Source organism: Rhinoraja longicauda, chromosome 20, assembly GCF_053455715.1.
Source record: "Rhinoraja longicauda isolate Sanriku21f chromosome 20, sRhiLon1.1, whole genome shotgun sequence".
NCBI classification, from domain to species: Eukaryota; Metazoa; Chordata; class Chondrichthyes; order Rajiformes; family Arhynchobatidae; genus Rhinoraja; species Rhinoraja longicauda.
The window spans coordinates 24,281,198-24,294,051 of NC_135972.1; the positions used below are offsets into that span (position 1 = coordinate 24,281,198).

At 46.0% G+C, this 12,854-nt stretch overlaps 1 protein-coding gene across 10 annotated transcripts in view; it reads right to left on the minus strand.

The window, feature by feature from the left end:
• LOC144603665 (SLIT-ROBO Rho GTPase-activating protein 1-like) overlaps window positions 1–12,854 on the minus strand; it is a 172,836-nt gene that overhangs the window by 63,645 nt on the left and 96,337 nt on the right. For all 10 annotated transcript variants that reach the window (XM_078417257.1, XM_078417252.1, XM_078417251.1 and 7 more), the window contains exons 5-7: window positions 8,238–8,414; window positions 6,004–6,132; window positions 2,909–3,130 (exon numbers count right to left, since the gene is read on the minus strand). In XM_078417257.1, the coding sequence (XP_078273383.1) occupies window positions 2,909–3,130; window positions 6,004–6,132; window positions 8,238–8,414 (528 nt within the window). The remainder of the gene's footprint in view (window positions 1–2,908; window positions 3,131–6,003; window positions 6,133–8,237; window positions 8,415–12,854) is intronic.

The following is a 12,854-nucleotide window of genomic DNA, read 5'->3' on the forward strand; positions in this document are numbered from 1 at the left end:
CTCCACCTTTCCCCTGGGCATCTGTAGCAGCCATGCTTTGTTCTGGCCTTTTCCTACCTCCAGTTCCCTCCGCTCTGCTTTCAGTCTGAAGAAGGCTCCTGACTCGAAACGTCACCCATCCATGTTCTCCAGAGATGCTGCCTGACCCGCTGAGTTACTCCAGCACTTTGTGGATATCTTCTGAAACTCTTGTTTTGCTTTCTCTCACAATGGAAAGAAATGTTATTAAGGCTTTTCGAAAAGCGACTGGCTCACAACACACCCCTGAATGAATGGGAATTCATGTTACAGTTACACAAGACATTGCTGAGGCCATATTTGGAGTAAATATTGGGTTCTGTTCTGGTCACCTGATCACAGGAAAGATGTCAAGTCAGAAAGAGTGCGGAGAAGATTTACGAGGATGTTGCCAGGACTCGAGGGCCTGAGCTGTAGGGAGAGGTTGAGCAGGCTGGGGCATGGAGTGGAGGAGGATGAGGGATGATCTTATAGACGTGTATAAGATCATGAGGGGAATAGATAGGGTAGATGCACAGCCATTTACCCAGAGTAGGGGAATCTAGAACCAGAGAACATAAGTTTAAGGTGACAGGGGGAAGACTTAATAGGAACCAAAGGAGCAATTTTTTTAACACAAAAACTTTGGACTTTAGAGATACAGCGTGGAAACGAACAATCCGGCCCACTGAATCCATGCTGACCAGGATGTCTGTGATGGGGCTTCGTTCCAGGCACCTGGACTGGGCTTGTGGTGTGCCCCTGATTTCCTCCATTTCGCTTCCTGACTTGGAGCTGCCCACAAAGTGATTTTGCTGATCTCTGCTCTCCTTCGCGGCCCGCTCATCTCCACTATCCTACTACACACGAGGGACAAGTTACAATTTTTTTAACCAAAGTCACTTAACCTACAAACCTGTACGTCTTTGGAGTGTGGGAGGAAAGCGGAGCACCTGGTGAAAACCAACACGGTTACAGGGAGAACGTGCAGACTCCATACAGACAGCACCCATGGTCAGGATCAAACCTGGGTCTCTGGCGCTGTAAGGCAGCAACTCTGCCGCTGCACCACTATGCCACAAAGGGGCGGTGGGTGTATGGAACGAGCTGCCAGAGGAAGTAGTTGCGTTTACAACGTTTAAAATATATTTGGACAGGTATGTGGATACGAAAGGTTTAGAGGGATGTGTGCCAAATGCAGGCAGGTGGGACTAGTGTAGATGGGACATGTTGGTTGGTGTGGGCAAGTTGGGTTGAAGAACCTGTTTCCACGCTGTATGACTCTTTGACTCCTCGTGTACATAAACAATAGCTGTGGTTCTCCTTTGCTTAACCAAAGCTCACCAGTGGGATAATAACACAAAATAAACAATGAGTCATCGTGCTTCATACCGCCAGTATGCTCTGAATGAATTTAGCCAGGCAATCTGCAAACCAAAGACAATTGTATCCAGGCATATTCTGCTTTGATAAATAGGCTTTGCCTTTTTCTGACAGCTTTAAGTATTTATGTGCTGCTCTTGTACCTCAAAGAACCTTCTGGCAAATAAGTTTTTGATTTAATGTTCTGTAAACAGGTCGCATAAAGCAGCAGATTGTTGATCAAACAGACAAAACAGGCAGCGTTCCATCGGTTTGCAAAATGTTTACATCGTTTTCTTTAATGAGGCACAAAGTTCTGACAAACAACCCCCAGTGTTATAGAGGCTTGCAGCAAGGGAAGAGGCCCTTCGGCCCATCATGTCTACGCTGACCATTTTGCTCATCTATACCAATTCCATTTGCCCACATTGTCAGTATCTTTAGACTTTATTTTAGACTTTAGAGATACAGCGCACAAACAGGCCCTTCGGCCCACTGAGTCCGTGCCCACCAGCGGTCACCCCGTACACTGAGTCCGCGCCCACCAGCGGTCACCCTGTACACTGAGTCCGTGCCGACCGGCGGTCACCCCGTACACTGAGTCCGTGCCCACCAGCGGTCACCCTGTACACTGAGTCCGTGCCGACCGGCGGTCACCCCGTACACTGAGTCCGTGCCGACCGGCGGTCACCCCGTACACTGAGTCCGTGCCGACCGGCGGTCACCCCGTACACTAGCACTATCCTACACACTAGGGACAATTTACAATTTTCACAGAAGCCAATTAACCTACAGACCTGCAGGTCTTTGGGATGTGGGAAGCAACAGGAGCACCCGGAGAAAACGCACGTGGTCACAGGGAGAACGTGCAAACGCCGCACAGACAGCACCCGTAGTCAGAATCAAACCCAGGTCAATCTATGCTTTTTCTATTTGGGAGCCGTGTCTGAGGAAGGACATGCTGGCATTGGAGAGGGTCCAGGAGAGGTTTACAAAAATGATCCTGAGGACGATTGGGTTCATGTATGAGGATCATATGATGTCTCTGGGCCTGTACTCGCCCGAGTTTAGAAAGATGAGCGGGTACCTCATTGAAACTTACTGAATAGTGAAAGGCCTGGATATAGTGGATGTGGAGAGAATGTTTCCAGCTGTGGGAGAGTCCAGCATCAGAGGTCACAGCCCCAGAATAAAAGGATGTGCTTTTACAATGGAGATGCGGAGGAAATTCTTTAGGTAGAGGATGAATCTTTGGAATTCATTGCCACAGATGGTGGTGGAGGCCAAGTCAATGGGGATTTTTAAAGCAGAGATTGATAGGTGCATGATTAGGACCGTCAAAGGGAGAAGACAGGGGAATGAGGTTGAGAAGGAAAGATAGATCAGTCGTGATTGAATGGTGTGGCAGACTTAGAACCCCATTCTCCTACAGTCTGCTGTTCCCACAGAAATGAGTGGAAACCAATCAACTCCATCCAGGGGTAATACAACCAGCTCCATCCAGGGGGAATACCTCTGAAATAAGTAGGATTATACACAGCAGACTTACCTCGTCTCCCATGTGTGGCTGGAAGTCAAATCTGACTGGCGGGCAGAAAGCGGTGTGGTACATTTCCATAAAGCGCTGCTTGTCGCTACGAGGCTCCAAGCTGTCCACCGCGTTCTCAATGATATCCAGACCCTCGTGCCTGGAGGTCTCCAGGTTGTATTCTGCAGAGAGAAACGTCCTCAAGGCTCTGTTTAAGCTAGCATGATAGCCCAGGTCACAGCACTAGCACGGCAAGAGAGACAAAGACAGTGGATTAACGTCCAAGCCTTGAACCAGCATCGAGATTCTTTGCATCAATAGTTCAAGACAACATTGCACAACTCCACAGTCGCACCGTAAACACTATCACCACAAGCCATGTGGGGATCCTTGATTGGCTGGATGGATGGATGTGTGGGTGTGTGTGGGTGGGTGTGTGTGCGGGTGGGTGTGTGGATGTGTGTGTGGGTGTGTGTGTGTGTGTATGTGTGTGTGTATGTGGGTGTGTGTGTGTGTGTGTGTGTGTGTGTGTGTGTGTATGTGTGTGTGTGTGTGTGTGTGTGTGTGTGTGTGTGTGTGTGGGTGTGTGTGTGGGTGTGTGTGTGGGTGGGTGTGTGTGTGTGTGGGTGTGTGTGTGGGTGTGTGGATGTGTGGGTGTGTGTGTGTGTGTGGGTGGGTGTGGGTGTGTGTGTGGGTGTGTGTGTGGGTGGGTGTGTGTGTGTGTGGGTGTGTGTGTGGGTGTGTGGATGTGTGGGTGTGTGTGTGTGTGTGTGTGTGTGGGTGGGTGTGGGTGTGTGTGTGGGTGTGTGTGGGTCGGTGGGCTAAAGAGCACCTTTCCACGCCGCATCGCTAAAGTCTAAACTGATGTGCTACAATGCTAAGAACTACATCCTGCACTTTCTATCTTCCCCTTTGCTCTACCTTTTGAACTTGAGTTTGGTTTCATTGTATTTATATATGGTATTATCTAATTTGATTGAATAGCATGCAAAACATAGCTTTTCACTGTCTCTGAAAGTGGTGCATTACAATGTGCGAATGATATTCTGCACTCTGCATTATCTGCCCCGATTTAATAACAGACTTAAGGAACTGCAGATGCTGGAATCCTGCTCAAAACACAAAGTGCTGGAGTAACTTTGGCAGCATCTCTGGAAAACATGGATCGGTGATGTTTCGGATCAAGATCCTACTTCAGAAATGATTGGGTAGCATACAAAACAAAGCTTTTTGATGTACCTTGATACACGTGTCAATAATATATCTGAACCTCAGAGCATAGAGACTGAGGGGTGATCCTAAAGTGGTGTATTAAATCATGAGGGGCATAGATAGGCAGTCCCCAGGGTTGGGAATCAAAAATTAGAGCATAGGTTTAAGGTGAGAGGAGAAAGATTTAATAGGAACCCAAGGGACAACTTTTTCTCACAGAGAGTGGCACGTATAGACAGTGGTTGAGGCAGGTACCAGAACAATGTTTTAAAGACATTTGAACAGGTACATGGATAGGAATGTTTAGAGGGATATCAGCCAAATGGCAACGCCAACAGGCAAATGAGACTAGCTTAGAAAGCTACCTTGGTCAGCATGGACGAGTTGGGCTGAAGGGCCTGTTTCCGTGCTGTGTGGCTCTGTAACTCTATGACTATGGGAGTTTGCTTTTTGTGGGTAAACAGAGGTATGTGGAGTCAGGTTGTAGATCAGCCACCACCTTATTGAAGGACAATACAGGCCTTCTAATTTTTTTGTTGCTTGCTAAAATTTATTTCTAAACTACACAATTGCTTCCTTTTCAAGCTGTCATAACCACACAAAACAATGCTTGTTGACAAAGCGTCTTGCTACGAACATAGGCTCCAATCACAATTAAAATGACTCCTCAGAATAGCTGTTCCGTCAGAGGGAAATAGTGTGCATCAACAGCTTGCAACCAGTTTAAAGAGATCCACATTAATTCTATTTATACACGCTGGTTAAAACCACTTGACACTATTCTGTCGCTTGAAGCTGCCTCCTGTCAATTCTCAAAGAAGGTTGCAGACAGTTAGATGCAATATCTTCTTCCAAAACAAAAGTCCTTATTGCTTAAGGGACTAGTGAGAGGAACAACGAACTGCAGATGCTGGCTTACGAAGAAACACACGCGCAAAGTGCTGGAGTAACTCAGCGGGTCAGGCAGCATCTCTGGGGAACATGGATAGGTGATGTTTCGGGTTGGGACCTTTCTTCAAAAAGGTGGAGTGGGGGGGTTGGGGTGGTGAGAGCTGGAAGAGAGGGGGGGGGGGGCAGGACAAAGCCTGGGGAGAGATTGGTGGATACAGATGGAAGGGGGTTTGATAGGCAGACAGTTGGTCGAAAGCCAGTGATGAAAAGACTGAAGGTGTGAGATATCGGTAAAAGAGTTGTGGATTGCGAAGCCAGAGGGAAGCTGGTTGATTGATTGATCGATTAAAAGGGACAGCATGGAAACAGGCCCATCGGCCCACGCCGATCATCAATAAACCCTTCACACTAGTTCTATGTTATCCAACTTTCTCATCCACTTCTTTCACACTAGGAGCAATTTACAGAGCCCAATTAACCGACAAACCTGCAGCTCTATGGGTTATAGACAATAGACAATAGGTGCAGGAGTAGGCCATTCAGCCCTTCGAGCCAGCACCGCCATTCAATGCGATCATGGCTGATCACTCTCAATCAGTACCCCGTTCCTGCCTTCTCCCCATACCCCCTCACTCCGCTATCCTTAAGTTGTGGGAAGATCCCGGAGGAAACCCACGTGACCACAGGAAAAATGTGCAAACTCCACACAGACAGGTCAGGATCGAACCTGGGTACCTGGTGCTGTGAGGCACCAGCTCTACAAGTCAACGCATGGTCAAGTCAATGGTGTTGGCAGCGCAGTGGCATAATGGTAGAGCTGCTGCCTCACAGCGCTTGTGTTAGTGTGCGGGTCAGCGCGGACTCGGTGGGCCGAAGGGCCCGTTTCCGTGCTGTATCTCTAAGGTCGAATGTCTATTGACGTACAATGGAAAACTGGTTCTTGGATAGCTTTCAATTTTATTTTGCAGTTCTTCCCATGGATGTCAAAGCCAACTTGCCCTGTCCATACTTACATCGATTACATCCGCCAGGTCATGGATGTAGTATTTGAAGACCGAGTTGTTGCTTGCTTCCAACGTTAACAGATATTCATTTCGTGCTTTGATGGACTTGAGCTTGTTCTCAGAGTATTTGGCTTGGCGCTACCACAGGAAGCAAACAAAGATGAAAAGCAGAAGTCTTCCAAGTTAATAAATGACATACATCGGGGGTAAAACAGCAGTCAATGACACAGATTCATATCAGCCATGATCGAATGGTTCGATAGTCTGAATGGCATAATTCCACTTCTCTGTAATGGTCTTATGGATACGTGTGTGTGTGTCTTTGTGTGAGTATATTATATATGTATGAGTATATTATATATGTGTGCTTCCATGTGTGTGTGTGTCTTTGTGTATATGTGTGTTTGTTTGTGTATATGTGTGTTTGTTTGTATGTCTATATATATATATATATATATATATATATATATATATATATGGGTGTTTTTGTAAATAAGGGTACCAACCAACCTGTGACATGGGTGGTCAAATTTGAAAGCTATTAAATCAGAAATAAAATACCACAGGATTAAAAATGAGCCTACCTATGAGTTAATTTTGAGCTAATTTGTGATCAAAATCGACCAAAATTTGACCAAAATTTAATATTTTCAAAATTTGATAAAGAAAACGAGAGAACAAAAGTTATTTATAAAACGTATAAGACTTATGGAACACTTACTGATTTCGATGCTGCCTTACAAAATGTCCGGCACCTAGCCTAGCACGAGGCCTGTAGTTCATGCCAAGGGTCATTATAATCGCGTTGTTTGAATTTGTTTTTGAATCGCAAAAAAAAACCCTCGCTATAGCGCTATAAATAGCATTGACAACAGGAGGGACCACAGTTTGCGATATCGCGAAAATAGGTGAGCAAACTAGATTTTTATTTCATGATTTTAAGTTCTGTTCATTATTATCTATTTCAATGGAAAGCTTAAACACAAAATATAAACAATTAAAAAAAGAAACAATAAATATAAAAACGGTTCCCAGGTGACACAGTCCACACGTGACCAAAGTGTGAACTCGCGTTCTAGCTGCAAAAACCTGGGACATGCGAAAACCATCTAATCGGGTGATAAATGATTAAAAATCATAAGTATAATCAGAATTTGGCTTAGATAGAGTTAGTTAATTGCAAAATTAATGTGATCTTTCTGGGACAAATTAGCCGAAGGATTTGATGAGATCCTGCTTGAAAAAATGTCACAAAAAACGTCAAGAAAACACAGGGTATTTTTCTTTGTAAAAACAGATTCACTTATTTTTGCTTCGTCTCATTATTTTGGCGATACACCATGATCTACACTACTTAAAATACAGGATATGAAACAATGGGAATATTACATAAAAAACAGGAAAATAACCTGGCGGTTTGGAGACCTTCAGTTTCACTACAGAGTGCTGTGTTTACGGAAACACCCGTATATATATATATATATATATATATATATATGTAGACACACAGACTGAAGATTTTTTTTTCTCGTTTATATTGTTTGCAGGGTACTATGTTTACATATTCTATTGTGCTGATACAAGTAAGAATTTCATTGTTCTCTCTGGGAAATATGGCAATAAAATACTCTTGACTCTTGAAATAATAAAAAAAAAGTTCCCTGATTAATTCTGGTAAATCCTTGATCCCAATGCAATCCATCTAAACTTTCACAGATTATCGATTACCCTGAGGGTGATGCTAATTCACGTTCAGAGAATGGATTTAAATGCTTCGGCCAGGGCCACTGCACAAGATGTGCTAGGGTGCTATCTCCATCATAATGAAAGGTGCGAGCTGGACAATGGGGAGCAGGACCTTCTGGAAGCCCAGAGATCTTAGGAGTGTTGCCTCCCATCCCACACGAGGAGCCAGGTCCTCCATTCCGCGCGTACCTTTAGTTTAGGTTAGTTTGAAGATACAGCACAGAAACAGGCCCTTCGGCCCACCGAGTCCATGCCGACCAGCAACCACCAGCACTATCTATCCTACACACTAGGGACACTACAATTTTTTATTGAAGCCAATTAACTTACAATCTTGTACGTCTTTGGAGTGTGGGAGGAAACCAGAGCACCCGGAGAAAACCCACGTGGTCACAGGGAGAACATGCAAACTTCGTACAGACAGCACCTGTAGTCAGGGTCAAACCTGAGTCTCTGGCGCTGTGAGGCAGCAACTCTACCGCTGCGCCAGCCCCTACCTTCTCCTTCATTTTCTCCATCTTCTTCACGGAGCTCCTTCGCTGGTGCTTCTCCTCCAGACGCATGCTGAAGACCGGGTCCCTGCCGATCTGCCGCTCCTCCTGCTTCTCTGCTTCCTTCAGCTTGCTCTCGGCACTGATGCTCTCCGTGTGGTACATGTGGTAGGTCTTCATCACCTGGGGGGGAGAGGGGGGAGCAGGAAGGAAACCAACATGAAGCATCAGTTCGTCCGGAAGTACCAAAGGTGGTGACTCCAGGGAAATACAGTAAACCCGTGTTATTGCTGACCTCTTTGTAATGGATTTCAGATATGCACAGGCAGCCAGTAACACAGCAGAGGATAATGAAACTGACACGGTGTTGAAACTGACATGGCATTGAAATTGACAAGATATTGAAATTGACATGGAATTGAAATTGACAAGGCAGTAAAATTGACACGGCATTGAAATTGACAAGGCATTGGAATTGACAAGGCATTGGAATTGACAAGGCATTGGAATTGACAAGGCATTGGAATTGACAAGGCATTGAAATTGACAAGGCATTGGAATTGACAAGGCATTGAAATTGACAAGGCATAGAAATTGACAAGGCATTGAAATTGACAAGGCATTGAAATTGACAAGCAATCATCCTAATCATTACTTAACTCTATTAAACAATGTGATAAATAGCCTTGGGTATTTTTCGCTTGCAGCAACAAAAATACATTTTTATCTGTTAAAGGAACTTTGTGTTTGACAACAGCTCGTTGTTTCATGGCGTGACCTCTAGGTGGTTGGAGCAAACCTCCGGCGCTTTCTCCCACAGCCTGGGCCTCACCCTGTGACACTGCCTTCATTAGTCTCACAGGAACGCCATTGAATACAGTATAGCAAAGGGGATTACAGAGGCATGAGGCAGGAGCTGGCCAAAATTGACTGGAGCAGGGAAGACGGTAGAACAGCAATGGCAGGTATTCCTGGGAATAATGCAGAGGTTGCAGGATCAATTTATCCCAAAGAGACGGAAAGACTCTAAGGGGAGTAAGAGACACCTATGGCTGACAAGGGAAGTCAAGGACAACATAAAAATTAAGAAGAGGAAGTATAACATAGCAAAGAAGAGTGGGAAGACAGAGGATTGGGACTCTTTTAAAGAGCAACAAAAGTTAACTAAAAAGGCAATACGGGGAGAAAAGATGAGGTACGAGGGTAAACTAGCCAATAATATAAAGGAGGATAGCAAAAGTTTTTTTAGGTACGTGAAGAGGAAAAAAATAGTCAAGGCAAATGTGGGTCCCTTGAAGACAGAAGCAGGGGAATTTATTATGGGGAACAAAGAAATGGCAGACGAGTTAAACCGTTACTTTGGATCTGTTTTTACTGAGGAAGATACACACAATCTCCCAAATGTTCTAGGGGCCGGAGAACCTAGGGTGATGGAGGAACTGAAGGAAATCCACATTAGGCAGGAAATGGTTTTGGGTAGACTGATGGGACTGAAGGCTGATAAATCCCCAGGGCCTGATGGTCTGCATCCCAGAGTACTTAAGGAGGTGGCTCTAGAAATAGTGGAAGAATTGGAGATAATTTTTCAATGTTCTATAGATTCAGGATCAGTTCCTGTGGATTGGAGGATAGCAAATGTTATCCCACTTTTTAAGAAAGGAGGGAGAGAGAAAACGGGTAATTATAGACCAGTTAGTCTGACATCAGTGGTGGGGAAGATGCTGGAGTCAATTATAAAAGACGAAATTGCTGAGCATTTGGATAGCAGTAACAGGATCATTCCGAGTCAGCATGGATTTACGAAGGGGAAATCATGCTTGACAAATCTACTGGAATTTTTTGAGGATGTAACTAGGAAAATTGACAGGGGAGAGTCAGTGGATGTGGTGTACCTCGACTTTCAGAAAGCCTTCGACAAGGTCCCACATAGGAGATTAGTGGGCAAAATTAGAGCACATGGTATTGGGGGTAGGGTACTGACATGGATAGAAAATTGGTTGACAGACAGAAAGCAAAGAGTGGGGATAAATGGGTCCCTTTCGGAATGGCAGGCAGTGACCAGTGGGGTACCGCAAGGTTCGGTGCTGGGACCCCAGCTATTTACGATATACATTAATGACTTAGATGAAGGGATTAAAAGTACCATTAGCAAATTTGCAGATGATACTAAGCTGGGGGGTAGTGTGAATTGTGAGGAAGATGCAATAAGGCTGCAGGGTGACAGGTTGTGTGAGTGGGCGGATACATGGCAGATGCAGTTTAATGTAGATAAGTGTGAGGTTATTCACTTTGGAAGTAAGAATAGAAAGGCAGATTATTATCTGAATGGTGTCAAGTTATGAAGAGGGGATGTTCAACGAGATCTGGGTGTCCTAGTGCATCAGTCACTGAAAGGAAGCATGCAGGTAAGCAGGCAGTGAAGAAAGCCAATGGAATGTTGGCCTTCATAACAAGAGGAGTTGAGTATAGGAGCAAAGAGGTCCTTCTACAGTTGTACCGGGCCCTGGTGAGACCGCACCTGGAGTACTGTGTGCAGTTTTGGTCTCCAAATTTGAGGAAGGATATTCTTGCTATTGAGGGCGTGCAGCGTAGGTTCACTAGGTTAACTCCCGGAATTGCGGGACTGTCGTATGTTGAAAGGCTGGAGCAATTAGGCTTGTATACACTGGAATTTAGAAGGATGAGGGGGGATCTTATTGAAACATATAAGATAATTAGGGGATTGGACACATTAGAGGCAGGAAACATGTTCCCAATGTTGGGGGAGTCCAGAACAAGGGGCCACAGTTTAAGAATAAGGGGTAGGCCATTTAGAACGGAGATGAGGAAGAACTTTTTCAGTCAGAGAGTGGTGAAGGTGTGGAATTCTCTGCCCCAGAAGGCAGTGGAGGCCAGTTTGTTGGATGCTTTCAAGAGAGTGCTGGATAGAGCTCTTAAGGATAGCGGAGTGAGGGGGTATGGGGAGAAGGCAGGAACGGGATACTGATTGAGAGTGATCAGCCATGATCGCATTGAATGGCGGTGCTGGCTCGAAGGGCTGAATGGCCTACTCCTGCACCTATTGTCTATTGTCTATTGAATCATCAGCCTGTCGAGCGTCCCGTTACAACTAAACCTCTTACCTCGATTATACAGACAATACCCGTGTTCGATTATACAGACAAGCGGCAGTAACGTACACCATTCTCCCTCCATGATCTGTTATAACTAGGGTTCACTGTAGTGAAGTTGAGGAACTAGAGGTTGGTTGCAAGAGGAGAGATTTGGTGGTCTAGACCTGGAGGAGAGCTCGCTGAACCCACAAGCAGGTTGGATGCAGGAAGGTTGTATCTCCTGTTGAAGGATTAGAGTCATAGGGGAGGATGACTGACCCTTCGAGTTCATCCAGTACAGGGTTTGTTCAGTCGCAAGAGAGGAGAGAAAGAGGAAAGGAGAGAGAGAAGGGGGAGGGAAGGAGAGAGAGGGGAGGAAGAAAGAGAGGGGAGGAAGAGGAGAGGGATGGAGGGGGAGAGTGCAGAGGAGAGTGGGGGAGGGAAGGAGAGAACGTGGAGAGGGGGGAGGGAGAGGGGAGGGGGAAGGGGAGAGGGAAGGGGAGAGGGAAGGGGAGAGGGAAGGGGAGAGGGAAGGGGAGAGGGAAGGGGAGAGGGAAGGGGAGAGGGAAGGGGAGAGGGAAGGGGAGAGGGAAGGGGAGAGGGAAGGGGAGAGGGAAGGGGAGAGGGAAGGGGAGAAAGAGGGAAGAAGGAGGGAAGAAGGGGGGAAGAGGGAAGGGAGAGAGGGGAGGGAGAGGAGGGGAGGGAAGAGGGAGAGGAGAGAGCAAGGAGGAAAAAAAGTGGACAGAGCATGAGGGAGAGAGCAAGGGATCGGTAGAAGGGGGGGGGGGAGAATGATGAACAGAATGAAGCACTGTAGCCTAGGGGGGGGTGAGAAGCAGTGCATGATGCCCAGGGTCAGACATATACCTCGTGGGGGTAAAGCTTGTGAATCAGCCCATTAACTCCATTCGGGTTACAGACAATTCTCTCAGTTACCCAGTCGATTGCAGGAGCCAATAGTTCACGCCACAAGGCATTGTCCTTTTGTGTCTGATTCTGTCATGGAACGCAGCAACATGTTGCCAGCACACACACACACACACACACACAGATCTCCGGCGCTTTCTCCCACAGCCTGGGCCTCACCCTGTGACACTGCCTTCATTAGTCTCACAGGAGCGCCATTGAATCGTCAGCCTGTCGAGCGTCCCGTTACAACTAAACCTCTCCCACTGAGGACAACATTGTCAGCATCATTGGTGAATCAGCAATAAATCTCTCACACAAATCAGGGGTCGGGGCTTCAATGTCACTAGAAACCCCAGCATGCAAATCCCAGCCACTGCACCCAGCGCAATAGTGGAGCTTAGTTTAGCCTAGTTGAGTTTAGCTGAGTTGAGTGTAACTGAGTTGAGTTTAGCTGAGTGTAGCTTACTTTAGTTTAGTTGAGTTAAGTTGAGTTGAGTCAAGTTTAGTTTAGAGATACAGTGTGGAAACAGCCCCCCCAAGACCATGCCAACTAATACATTATATACCCCCATACATTAGTTCACATATTCCTTTCCCTCTCTCTTTGTCCACTTTTTTCTCC